This window comes from Plectropomus leopardus, chromosome 11 (genome assembly GCF_008729295.1).
Source record: "Plectropomus leopardus isolate mb chromosome 11, YSFRI_Pleo_2.0, whole genome shotgun sequence".
Taxonomy (NCBI): Eukaryota; Metazoa; Chordata; class Actinopteri; order Perciformes; family Serranidae; genus Plectropomus; species Plectropomus leopardus.
Window position 1 is genome coordinate 7,188,412 of NC_056473.1, and position 12,058 is coordinate 7,200,469.

The 12,058-nt window shown below is 40.1% G+C and overlaps 1 protein-coding gene across 9 annotated transcripts in view; it reads left to right on the forward strand.

The window, feature by feature from the left end:
* tjp1b (tight junction protein 1b) overlaps positions 1-12,058 on the forward strand; it is a 72,912-nt gene that overhangs the window by 43,558 nt on the left and 17,296 nt on the right. For 6 of the 9 annotated variants that reach the window (XM_042495377.1, XM_042495378.1, XM_042495379.1 and 3 more), the window contains 8 exons: positions 1,276-1,332; positions 2,557-2,681; positions 2,797-2,899; positions 3,067-3,382; positions 3,748-3,854; positions 5,606-5,774; positions 5,889-6,033; positions 10,652-10,785. In XM_042495377.1, coding sequence (XP_042351311.1) covers positions 1,276-1,332; positions 2,557-2,681; positions 2,797-2,899; positions 3,067-3,382; positions 3,748-3,854; positions 5,606-5,774; positions 5,889-6,033; positions 10,652-10,785 — 1,156 coding nt within the window. The remainder of the gene's footprint in view (positions 1-1,275; positions 1,333-2,556; positions 2,682-2,796; positions 2,900-3,066; positions 3,383-3,747; positions 3,855-5,605; positions 5,775-5,888; positions 6,034-10,651; positions 10,786-12,058) is intronic. The other 3 variants (XM_042495383.1, XM_042495385.1, XM_042495384.1) reach the window with 1 other exon arrangement.

Consider the following 12,058-nt stretch of genomic DNA (forward strand, 5'->3'; position numbering starts at 1 on the left):
GCAGATACACACAACACTATCAGCATCACGGTAAATGGGTAACAGTGTAAAACTTGAAACAAACTCAATAACCTGCTGGGTGCAGCTCTGTATGTGCACAGTAGCTGTGACAGTTTGCATCCTTATTAGATTTCTGATGTGAAGAGACTGCCTTACTCTTTTAATAGAAACTCTTAACTCAGTAGAGGGAATGAAGTGGAAATGGACTTCAGTCATATACTATTTACTGTCTTTCAAAATGTGTTTGGTTTTAGACTGTCATTTTTACTGAATGTTTTCAGCATGTGCTTTTTTTCTCAACATTTGACAGTGCAGGCCTTAGTATCATCTCTTACATCCTTATGTTATACTTCAGAAGCGAAGCAATTATAAAATAAATCTAAAATTCCTGAGGTGGCTATTAATTATCTCAACTCAAGTATACTGCAGAAGCACTGACTGTGTACACATTATAATGGCAGTCAGGCAGATTGTGCTCATCCACATGCATTCACATTATTCACTTGAAAGAGACGATGACGGACCATCCTGCAGACTTACATGTAGATAAAAGTTACATTCACACTTCTGCTGCAATATGAAGAAAAATACCAAAATGGTCTGCAGATTAATTGTTAATTGCTGATCTGTTTCTGATCAGTTTTGTCAAATCAACAGTCCACAAGTCCAGCTACTGTGAGGTAGTGTTTGTAAATTAAAAGCAAACAGATTTGTTTTTAATTGTATCATACTTAATTGTTAATATTTTCCCTCCCAGGGACCGCAGATGTAAATTAGCTATATTGCTGCCTCAGTTGTTATCTTGTCCATAGCCCCTGTAAAATAAGCTAATACACAACACAAACATAAAGATACTCAGTTTACCATCATAGAAGACTCAAAAAACAGAGAATATTTATGTTTGAGAAGCTTGAACCTGAGTTCTTTGCCAATTTTGCTCCAAAACATAATTTACAGTACATTTTTAATAGTTATTAAAAAGGTTTCCATTTAAATTTCTCTATTTCTTAAATTTTTGTAACAAAAAACAGTCGGGCCAAGGATAGGTGTTAAATTGATGTATTTACCATCTGTAGCAAAGATGTAGAATAACTTTGAACAAGGGCGTTTGGTGTTTTACTCAAGAAAACTTTGGCAGGACACATAACAGAGCTGAATCTGTGTGTATCCTTTTTGTCATAAGATCTTTCAAGTTGCTCTATTTTTGCCTCTTTTTGTCTGAACTCTGTTGGTCTTCTTGTGTTAATCGCACTGTGCTGTTCTGTTCTCTTCCAGAGCGCAGCAATGGAGGAGACTGTCATTTGGGAACAGCACACAGTAACACTACACAGGGTAGGTATCTGTTATCCTCTCTCAGTTGCTCTGTATATCTGTCTATGTTCAACCTTATCCAGGTCCCAGTATCCTGCCGATTTTCCTATCTTTGGTTCCATCCCCCATCCCTGCATTTGTCCTCCCTCCTATTTTCAGGATCACGTCATGTAGGAAGTGTGCTTACTGTGTACACAGTTGCAGGTGGAACAGACAGAACTAGAGGAGTCATCACAGAGCTTTTCTTCTGCATGATTCTCTCACGTTTTGGCTGCGAAGCCTTAATAACCTACAGAGAAACTACTTTTTTGGGGGGGGTTTACAAACTACACAGGAGAAGCTAACCTGCTACAGCTATAAGTCTATGTGCTTGGTGGCAGTGATAAAATACTGATGTCATTTAAAGGCCCACACACACACAACCCACAACAATGAACTAGTGGCGACAAAAAGTTGTGTTTGAACACACCACAAAGACTACAGCCAACAGTCAACTAGCTTTTACATTCTGCACCTGCATGAGAGAAAATAACTCTCCATCCCAGCAGGTGGTGGTCGTCTGTATTTGTCATTCATAAAACTAAACCGGAAGACCATCAAGACAAATTCAAGACGCTAGTTTGCCAGTTAGCACATTAACAACACAACCTGATGTTAAGTGTGTGCTTGCATACAATAACACAAACAGTTATGAACTGTTTGTTTTGATCTGACTGCCTCTTGACTTTAGTCATTTGTTTGCTTTCCTTACTTCCGTTTCTCTTCTTGTGCACTGAGCTGTCAATCTGAGTGATTTCATTCACTGCTGGGTCGGACGCCGATTCAGTGTGTTGAATCAGCCGAAAAAAGCTGACAAGGGCAGACTAGTGCCAACAGCGCTGGACACACCATAAAAACTGGAGCTACAGACGCTCACTGATGGCTTGACATTGACCCACAGCTGACTGTGGATTGGTGTGGAGGCCATCAGTCTGTGCTTGCTGACAGTGGAAAAATACCGATGTAATTTTGTACTCTGTTATGAGCAAAAGCAACAATCTATGTGTTTTATATTAATGTAGATTTGGTTTACATCAGTCTAAAAAACTGGTTCAGTGACCATATGGAAGCACAAGAATTCTGTTTATCAGACAGCACTGTCTATCTGTGTCCAGAGCTTTATATTATGCTCAGATACTACGTTCAGTATTTTGGTCCACACAGATAGCAAAATCAACATCCTAATCTGTGTTTCTCTGTGTGCAGGCACCAGGGTTTGGCTTCGGGATAGCCATATCAGGAGGCCGGGATAACCCTCATTTTCAGAGTGGCGAGACCTCCATTGTCATCTCGGACGTGCTGAAAGGAGGCCCAGCAGAAGGCCTACTGCAGTAAGATGTTCTATTATTGGCGTCCCTTTAGATAGCTAGTTATTAGTATTAAATTACCCTTCTTGCTACAAAAAGACTCCAGCATGTCGTGTATCTCTGTGTCTCCCCTCTCTAGAGAAAATGACAGAGTCGTTATGGTCAATGCGGTCTCCATGGACAATGTGGAGCACGCGTACGCAGTCCAGCAGCTTCGTAAAAGTGGGAAAATTGCCAAAATTGTGAGTGTCAACATCAAATAATCAACTCTATTTGAAAATGTTAAAGCATTTAGCATTTAGACATTTCTTATATATCTCATAATTGACTTTAAGGAGAAGTATATGTGATGAAGGGAGTGATTGATTCATGTTACTGTAACTGATCATATCTTATTTCCTTTGGCCAGACAATCAGACGGAAGAGGAAGGTCCATGTCCCCATGGGCCGCCTAGGGGAGAGGGAAACTATGTCCGAGCATGACGAGGAAGAGGACAGCTACGATGAAGAGATATACGAGACGCGGAGCGGACGGAGTGGCGCTTACAGTGGTGTGGGCGGCGCCATGGGCAGGCGCAGTGGCCGGAGCAGCGGACGAAGGGACAGGGAACGTGAACGCAGCGGCTCGCGGGAGAGGAGTCTCTCCCCACGCTCAGACCGCCGCTCACACAACCTGCCCCCACGTCCTGCAAAGGTCACACTTGTCAAATCCCGCAAAAATGAAGGTGAGGCTCACAAAGTCGGGGATAAAAGAATAAAAAAAAGAGGGCACAAAGAAAGCTCTTCAAGGTAATCCAGGAAATCACCTGCCATTTTATTTGCCCAACTATTACCAGACAGCCAGACTTTAAGGAGAGAAGAAGACCTCCAAATCAGCATTGGTCAACTGCCAGAGTAAACAAAACTTGCCAACCACAGCAGAATCCAAGTTAACTCAAGTAAATCTAAGTAAAAGAGCAATTAATCTTCTTTAATCAGTACTGTTAATCCCAGTGGGAGATGCAGCTTGACAGCAGAGTGCGGTCCGTGTGGTGTGGTCACGTGAACTCTGTGCTAACATGGTCTTTGTTGCTGTCGTTCACTTTGTAAGCAGAATATGGCCTGCGCCTGGCCAGCCACATCTTTGTCAAGGACATTTCCCCTGAGAGCCTTGCAGCCAGGGACGGCAACATCCAGGAAGGGGATGTTGTACTGAAGGTAAGAGAGACAAGAAGCCGGGTAAACATCTGATATGTACACATCAACATGAAAGAAACTACTAAAAATGTTACATTGTTTTCTTTTTTGCCCTTTTTGTATTGATGGAGAATTAGTCGTACTTTTTCTTCTGCTGATGTTGCGTAACAGTACTCACAGATAAAGGTTGATTTGCTTGATGTAGCTCACTCCTGTCATGTCTTGGAGAAGATAAAAGTAGCACTGTGCCTAACAGATGCTTTTTGAACTGTAGCTGTTCTTAATCAATTTCTCACATCCAGCCGTTTCACACGTCATATTACTTTCTTTGAGTGCCAGCACTTAAGAACTTACAAATCGATTTAACCCTGACAATAATAATCAGTATTGCAGTTCATTTGAATCTAATCTTGTGCCCTTGAAACAATGCATTCATAGCCCGGGCTGTCACAATAACTGCAGAACTGCAATATCACACTATCGACTAGATAACTGCAGGTGATGACAAGCCAATGCCACAACCGCTATGCTCACATGCTTTTTCTTTTTTTGCATCCGAGCGCCACATATTTACGCTATGCTACAAACGCCTGCTTCATGATGTGCATCGTCTTTTCTGCACTGAGCGATGCTATGGATGTATTAAGAGACCTAGATACAGCATTCAAGGTGGGGCCCCGTTCATTCCTATGACATTTGCTCAATGGTGCATGAAGCCAAAAAAGCTTCAAGTATGACATTACCTGAATGATCAGTGCTGCTTCTGCATCATTGGGTCCATAGAGCAAGCTTACTAGAGACTTCCACCGGCTGAGCTGGCTACTTTCGATTTAGTGCTCCGCTAACTTGAATGAGGATAAAATTATTTAATCTTTCGGCTCTTTAAGACTTTCCAAATGTTACTGGACCGAATGGATTAAAAACCTTATAGTGAATAGAGTCATTTTGCAGTTCTTTCCCAACGTTAGTCTATAGGAAAAGTCTTTTTTGGCCCAGTGGCATCACACGATGGACTTGGGTGTTGTAATTCCACTGTTTGGCCGCTAGAAAAATGAGCTTCAAAGCCCTGTGCACTTCCTGGGGGTCTGAGTGCTGAACATTTGGCATATATTCAACTTTGGGTAAAATGCTGCAGCAGCTCGTCACTGACACTTTTTACCCAGCCATTTAATTATAGTGGAGGAGAGTCAAATAGCCCACCACGAAGACCAGCCGTCACATTGCTGAATGACAACAATTGAGGAGAAATAAGTACTGAACCCAAACAGACCAGTGTGTCTGTCCTCTCTCCTTACGTGCTCAGTCTTCCCTTCATCCAGAGCAAGTACTCTACCCTCTACTTACATTTTTACTTACTTGAAAAAATGCTGTACCTCATTGCACTTCTGTGTTCTAAATATAAGTATTCATTTTAAAACTATTGTGTTAGTCATTTAAAAAGCAGCGGTATGTCTGATAATGACCTGGCAATATTGAGAATATTGCTAAGGCAATATTGATAATATTTATAAAGATCTAAAATCAAGGTCAATGAAATTATTTGTATAACAGAAAATGACAGTAATACCACATATCACACTGCTGAATCACCATAGGGAAATCCCTTCACTGTGACGGCCATATTTATAGCCAAAACTTCTCATATGACCTGATCATTGCATTTTAGTGTGAAACAAAGACATTACTATTTAATTTCTCTCATTTTTAATTGATTTTATTTGGCTGTTCTCTTCCATGTCATGACTAACCACTTCTTTCTTTGATTCTCTCAGATCAATGGCACAGTGACGGAGAACCTCTCCTTGATAGACGCCAAGAAGCTGATAGAAAGGTCAAAGGGCAAGCTAAAAATGGTTGTTCAGAGGGACGACCGAGCGACCCTGCTGAACATCCCTGACCTCGATGACAGCATTCCTTCAGCCAACGCCTCTGACAGAGACGGTGAGAGCGGTGTTAAGTGTTGGATTCAGCTGAAATGGGGCGCAGCTGGAAAGCCAGACTTGTGGGTGTGAATTTCAGACTGCAGTTGTTGAACAGTGGCTCTTGTTTGATCAGACATTTCAGATATCCATTCTCTGGCATCCGACCATTCCAATCGATCGCATGACAGACATCGTAGCAGCCGCTCGCGCTCTCCAGACAGAAGATCTGAACCCTCAGACCACTCCAGACACTCGCCCCCACAAATCAGCAATGGCAGGTAAAGATCATCCTTACATACATTCATGTTTTAGGCTTTTAGCTGTCGTGAAAAAAATGCAACAGTGTAAAAGTCTAATCATATTCATAGAGATTGTTCTCCTTTATTTCTGCTACTTTCTCTGTCTGGTTGATATAAAACAGTAATAATATAATAATAATAATACTTTATTAAGGACACAGAAAAAGGTCCATAGCATACTATATAAAAACAAACAATTGCACTAAATATGCACAAAAATAGAACAGATACAATAAAAAAGGGTAAATATACAACACTACATTATGCAAGTTCATATAAAAAAATTGGAATTAAAAAAAGTCCACCACAAACAAACTGGAGCGCCAGTGGCTCCACATGAAAACCTGACTGAGCTCAGCTCAGGGTTGGCTAACCGCCTGAATAATACTCTTCTCTGAAACAGAGAGCTTAGTAGTAGCATTAATCCTGTGCCAACAATTATTAAAATTTTAACTTATTTTCACATTATTTGATGGGAAATTGATCAGAAACACCACAGCAGTGAGTACTCATCACTAGAGGTGGGACAAAATATTGATTAGGAATATATCATATTATTTTCTCTTGCAATATGTTATCAATACACTGGCGCCAAATATTGATATTTTTTATTAAAACATGCAGGCGCGCCAAACAGATTCCCTTGCCAGTTTGACTTATCAGAGTCAATACTTCATGACTCCTCCTGGTGGCGCTGAATGAGGCTAAAGTCAATGGACGTTAAGTAACTTTGGGTGAGGAAGAAAGTCATACTGGATAAATGATCGACAGTGCAGACAGCAGGGAAAACAAATAATGGGATTCACCCGTCATCCATCAAGTCAAAGTTCTAGGCTCACTTTATCTTTTACAACTCCGATGGGACAAACAAAATCGATAAAGACTGCACGATATGCAACAGCTTTCATGGAAAAGTAAAGTGCATGGACAAGGGACATGCGAACATGATTGTTATCATCCTGATCTCGTTGTGGAGAAAACTCTACCACAACTGTAAGTCAGCCTACATGAATACAGTGTTTGTGTGTTAAAGAAGCACAAAAGTAAGACCCGTTAGACTTTCTTTGTACAGTTTTTCATCTCAGCTGTCACAATTTGTGAAGGAGACTCAAAATTGCAGTGAATACATGCATAATTTCCGAATTTTGCCCTTTTAGTGGTATTTTTTCTGCTAATGTTACACAGACATTGTGATGAATGAAGGATGGCAGAATCACTGTATTGTGATATCATCATTATCGTGGACAGCATTTTGTGATAGTATCAAATCAGGAGTTACTCTGTGATCTTTACTCTTCCTTACCACTGATAATGTGACAGATATCAACAGATCTAGATTATTACAGATTCCACTTTATATGGCAATGAAAGAGAAAACATTTTTTATATTATGAAGAGCAATTAGTCTTAAACAGAAAAGTAATTTGCATCTGTTTTGATGATTAACTAATTGTTCAAGTATTATTTAAGCATAGATGCTGTACATTCCTTAGTTCCAGCTTCTCAGCTGTGAGGTTTTGCTGCTTTTTGTTGTCTTATTTGAAACTGAATTGATTATTTGGGAAGAATTTTTATTAGTTTTTTGGGGGTTTTTTTAGCTTTGTGGGAAAAGAAGCTATTTAATGACATCACCACAGACTTTTAGAAATTGTATATCTTCTGACATTTGTGAAACAAAATGATTGAGAAAATACTTGGCAGATTAATATGTAGTCAAATGATAGTTCATTTCAGCCCAATATTACTACGAAAAGACTGTTAAAGCTGGTATGTAATTGATCTTGTCATAATGTCTGTGTTTATGTGTGTTAATGTCTATGTGTCATTTATTGAGACAGATTTGTTTTTTAGTTGCAAAGGACTTTCGATTTTATGTTTGGGTTAATACTAGTTGTCCGTCCATTCAGCACTTCTGTGACTGTAACCTTGTTTGCAGGTACCTCATTAATTCTTTATTTCAACTCAATAGAGCACCAGGGTTGTTCCCCTTTCACGCTGCTTATTGACCCGAGGAAAATAAAAGACAACACTTAATCAAAAGAGACGATTGTGGTCAAATTTAGGGTTGAAACTCTGCTCTGTTTAAAAGTTCAGTGCTCAGCCTATATTACTGTGTGTGGAATGTTAGGTCCTCTGTTATTTGGAACCAAACATTTCTGATGCATCAGTTTCAGAAACTGATAATTTGTTAAACATTGAAATTGGAAAAGTCTTTTTAAGTATGCCATTTGCCAAACACAAGAAGACTACATTTGCAAAAAGCAAACAATGCTTATGAGTACAGTCTCACCAAAACTCACTTAAGGAGATTTGTCTGTCCTTTTTTTTTTTTTTCCCTTTATACGTCAACAGCTGGAGAATACCGTAAGTCTGTCACCCTGTGAGTAGTTACTAATAGTAGTGGTAGTAAATCCCAAATAGATTTAATGTAGAATAATAGACGAGTAGGCCATAGTTTACAGCTCTGAGCTCATAGTTGTCTCTGGCAAAAATATGTTCCAGGAAAATCAGTTTTTACCCAATGAAATTTTGCTGAAGTGATGTTAGACAACATCAATTATTCAGTGCCACGTCTTGTTTTGACTTGAGATGATTGAGTCTGCTGAAAGTGTCACAGGATCCTTGTGTCTCCTGAATGTTTTGGTGGGCAAACCGCAAATTTGGCACAGGGACAGTATGGCTCCTGACAATGAAGGAACAAAAAATCTTTGCGATTATATGATGGAGTTTGGATAATCTTTCTTTTCATCTGTGGATGTCTTAGTTTTGCCCTATTTTGTTTGAATAGACAGTATTCAGGGCAATATTCACAGTTCTCAGTGTGTTAAAAGGATAGTTCAGATCATTTGAAGTGTTGTTGTATGATGTATTAACCATAATCAGTGTATTATCTGCAGTAGATGGCGATTGGCATGCCCCTAATTTGGAGAAGCAGGCAGGAGCATCAACATAGAAGCCAGTGTTCTGCTTTGGACGGAGTAGCAACAAAAACTATTTTAGCCACCTAAAAAATTTAATATCAGTTTGTGAACGCTATGGTTGGAATATTGTCAGTACTTCACATTGCTTTCGGAGGGGATACCGAGGCCATTGTATTGCTCCCTTCAAGGGGTGTCGGGTGGCTCAGTGGATAAAGGAGGCACCCCATAAATAATGCCAAAAAAATAATTAAAAAAATAAAAATAAAAAATTGCTCCCTTCAAAGCAACCAGACTCCTTTTGAGAAAAAACTGTAATTTAACATCATTGAACACAAGAGTCTCCTGCTGTCAGTCTTCTGCTGCCTCAGTTAGTGATTTTGTTTGTATTATTGTGTGATTTTGTTTTTTAATAGTAAGTTAGATTCACCAAAGTAGAACAATAACACTAACTAATCATCAGAGGCAGTGGTGGACCAGTAGCTCATGTGTTCAGCAAGCTAAGATTGCTGTTTTTGTCATTGAAGTCTGGCTTTAAAAAGACAAAGATAAGGCAAAGAATGTTCTGAATAGTATGCAATTAAACTAATACTAATTTCTTTTAGGAGGCTAAAATACTTTTTGCCACCTGTGTCCACAGCAGTACATTGCTTAGCTTCTGTGGTGGTACTCTTATGTGCTTCTCCAAACTGGTGGTGTGCAGACCACCTACACTGACTATGGATAAAAACGGCATACAAACCCACTTCAAAAGATCCAAACTATTATTTTAAGTTGCCAAAACCAACAGTGTGTTGTAATAATTTATTTATGACACACATCGAGGCTACTGGAGCAATTACTTCATTGAAGTATTTTAATTAAGAGGAAGGAGATGGTAGGACAGGATGTTGTTGTTTATATGAGCCCGTACCCCTTTTTTCTAACTTCAGGAAGTTGGCAGTTAAAAGTAGGGCCTCCTCCTGGATGGTTAAAAAAGAAGTTTGTTTCTCTGCAGCCAGTTCAAACAGGGTCCTGCATGGTTACTTTGTCTCTCAGTCTGTGAATAAAGCAGTATTTTTCCAGTGAAGCTGTGCCAGTGAGCAGCCACGTGACCAGGAGGTTGGAGTCAGAGCCATTTGCTTACTTGTGCTGTCCTCTGATTTCTCGTTTGAAACACATCCTGAATGTCAGCATTTATCAAAACACAAGGAAATTCTGTCATCATTTACTGACTCTTAATTGGCCAGGGTCACTGTGTATCAGTTTACGCAGTCTAACTGTTTTAAAACTGGCATCGAAGTCAAACCTTTGTTGGTGCACAGCCAGAGTCACACAGTGAAATTCACCTGGAGGGCAGAATCCACTCTGACACTTTAGATAAGCTGCTCTAAAAATAGAGCACAAAAGAGTGGAAAGACAAAGTAGTGACCTTCAAGACTAAGATGCTTTAGACTCGGGCCATTCTTTCTCACCTGTTTTTCCTCTCTGAGCCAGTGCGTGTCCTCTGCAGTCAGGAGAACATTTCATACACTCTAGGTTTTGTGTTGAATGGTGTGCAGCCGTGGTGTTGTTGCTTGTAGTCAAGATGTAGCCTTAAAGCTCCCTGGTTGCCTCTGAGCTCTACATCTCCACAATACACTATTTATAATCTCATGTATTCCAATTCTGAAGATAAAAACATCTATTTTTGTCTGCAGTCACAGAAGTCGTGATGACGACCGTATCTCGAAGCCGGCTTCAACACCAGCGAAGCTACCAGAGGAGGTTCCTCTGCCCAAACCGAAAGAATCGGCTATAGCTAGAGAGGAGAAGCAGCTCCCACCACTCCCAGGTCAGTGATTTAATGATCAGTCATTAACCTCTTCTACTCCACCCCACCCTGCAATAGATTTTTGTCTTCTTTAGGTGTGTTAGGGGATCTTTAGGGGGAGATAGCAGGTCAATAGTACATGCCCACATAAAGACACCAGACCTTGAGGAAAACCACACAAAAACCCTTACTGTGATTTGATATAAAAAAGAGCCCTTCTGTTCTAGAAACTGCTGAAAAAATCCTTATTATAAATACACCAGTGACAGACAAACACAACCCAAGGTCTTAAGTTTGAGGCTGTAACGTTTTCCAAGGCTGTGATCTTCCCAGAGGTCACAAAAGGTTGTTTCATACAGTAATGTCCACTTAAAAAACCACAGTGAACTGGCTTCTTTGGGGAATAACAACATGACACATGAATAAAATTGGATTAATTAAATCCACAAGCCTCAGCTTTAGTCATACCCAAATTGTGCAATTCTGAGACTGTTATGGTATTTGCCCATAACTGAAAGCATTTAGCATAAATGTGGATGTATCTGGAAAGTGGAGACTTGTGGTTAAACACAGAGCCTGTTTTCATTCAGACATCTTGTTGAGATAACTCAGCGGACCCTGTGAAACTGGCCATTCATGTTTTCCCCTCGCCAAACTTTGGAGCATAATTTTTACCCTCTTCATGACGAGTGAGCATGACATGGTTGGTACCATTGGATTCCTTACTGTCTGAAAGACAGTAATGTTGGCCAGGACTGTCAGCGTCCCCGCAGAGCGATAGAGGTTAACCCACATTGTTGTGTGTACATGTAAAGCAAACGATTTTGTAAATCAGAAGTAAACAGAAAGATATGCTAGGACACCCATAATTTGTGTCTCTCACATGACCGCAGATACAACATGTTAGCGTGAGTTTCCCCATCCATCGTAAGCATCAAATGATTTCATGACAGTGAAATGAAATCTTGTTTGAACCAGTCATTTTTGCCCTTTTTAAAAACAACACTACCAAAAAAGTTAGCTCCAGATGCCTGCTGAGCCTGGCTGAGTTCGCCTGGAGCCAAGTGAAAATAAACCATATGAGTTGATCGAGTCTGACGTTCCTCCCCAGCCTGCGGCACTCCGATGCCTTTCTGTTTGACCTCCCTGCTCAGGACACTTTGTGCCTTGAGTGTGTGTGTTTGTGTGATAACACTTTGTATGTTTGTGGTTTTGGACAATTGCGTTGTTTCATTAGTGTAATTGTACTCAGTTTAACATAGACATGTGGTATTGCTATGTTGTGGCTGTGTTT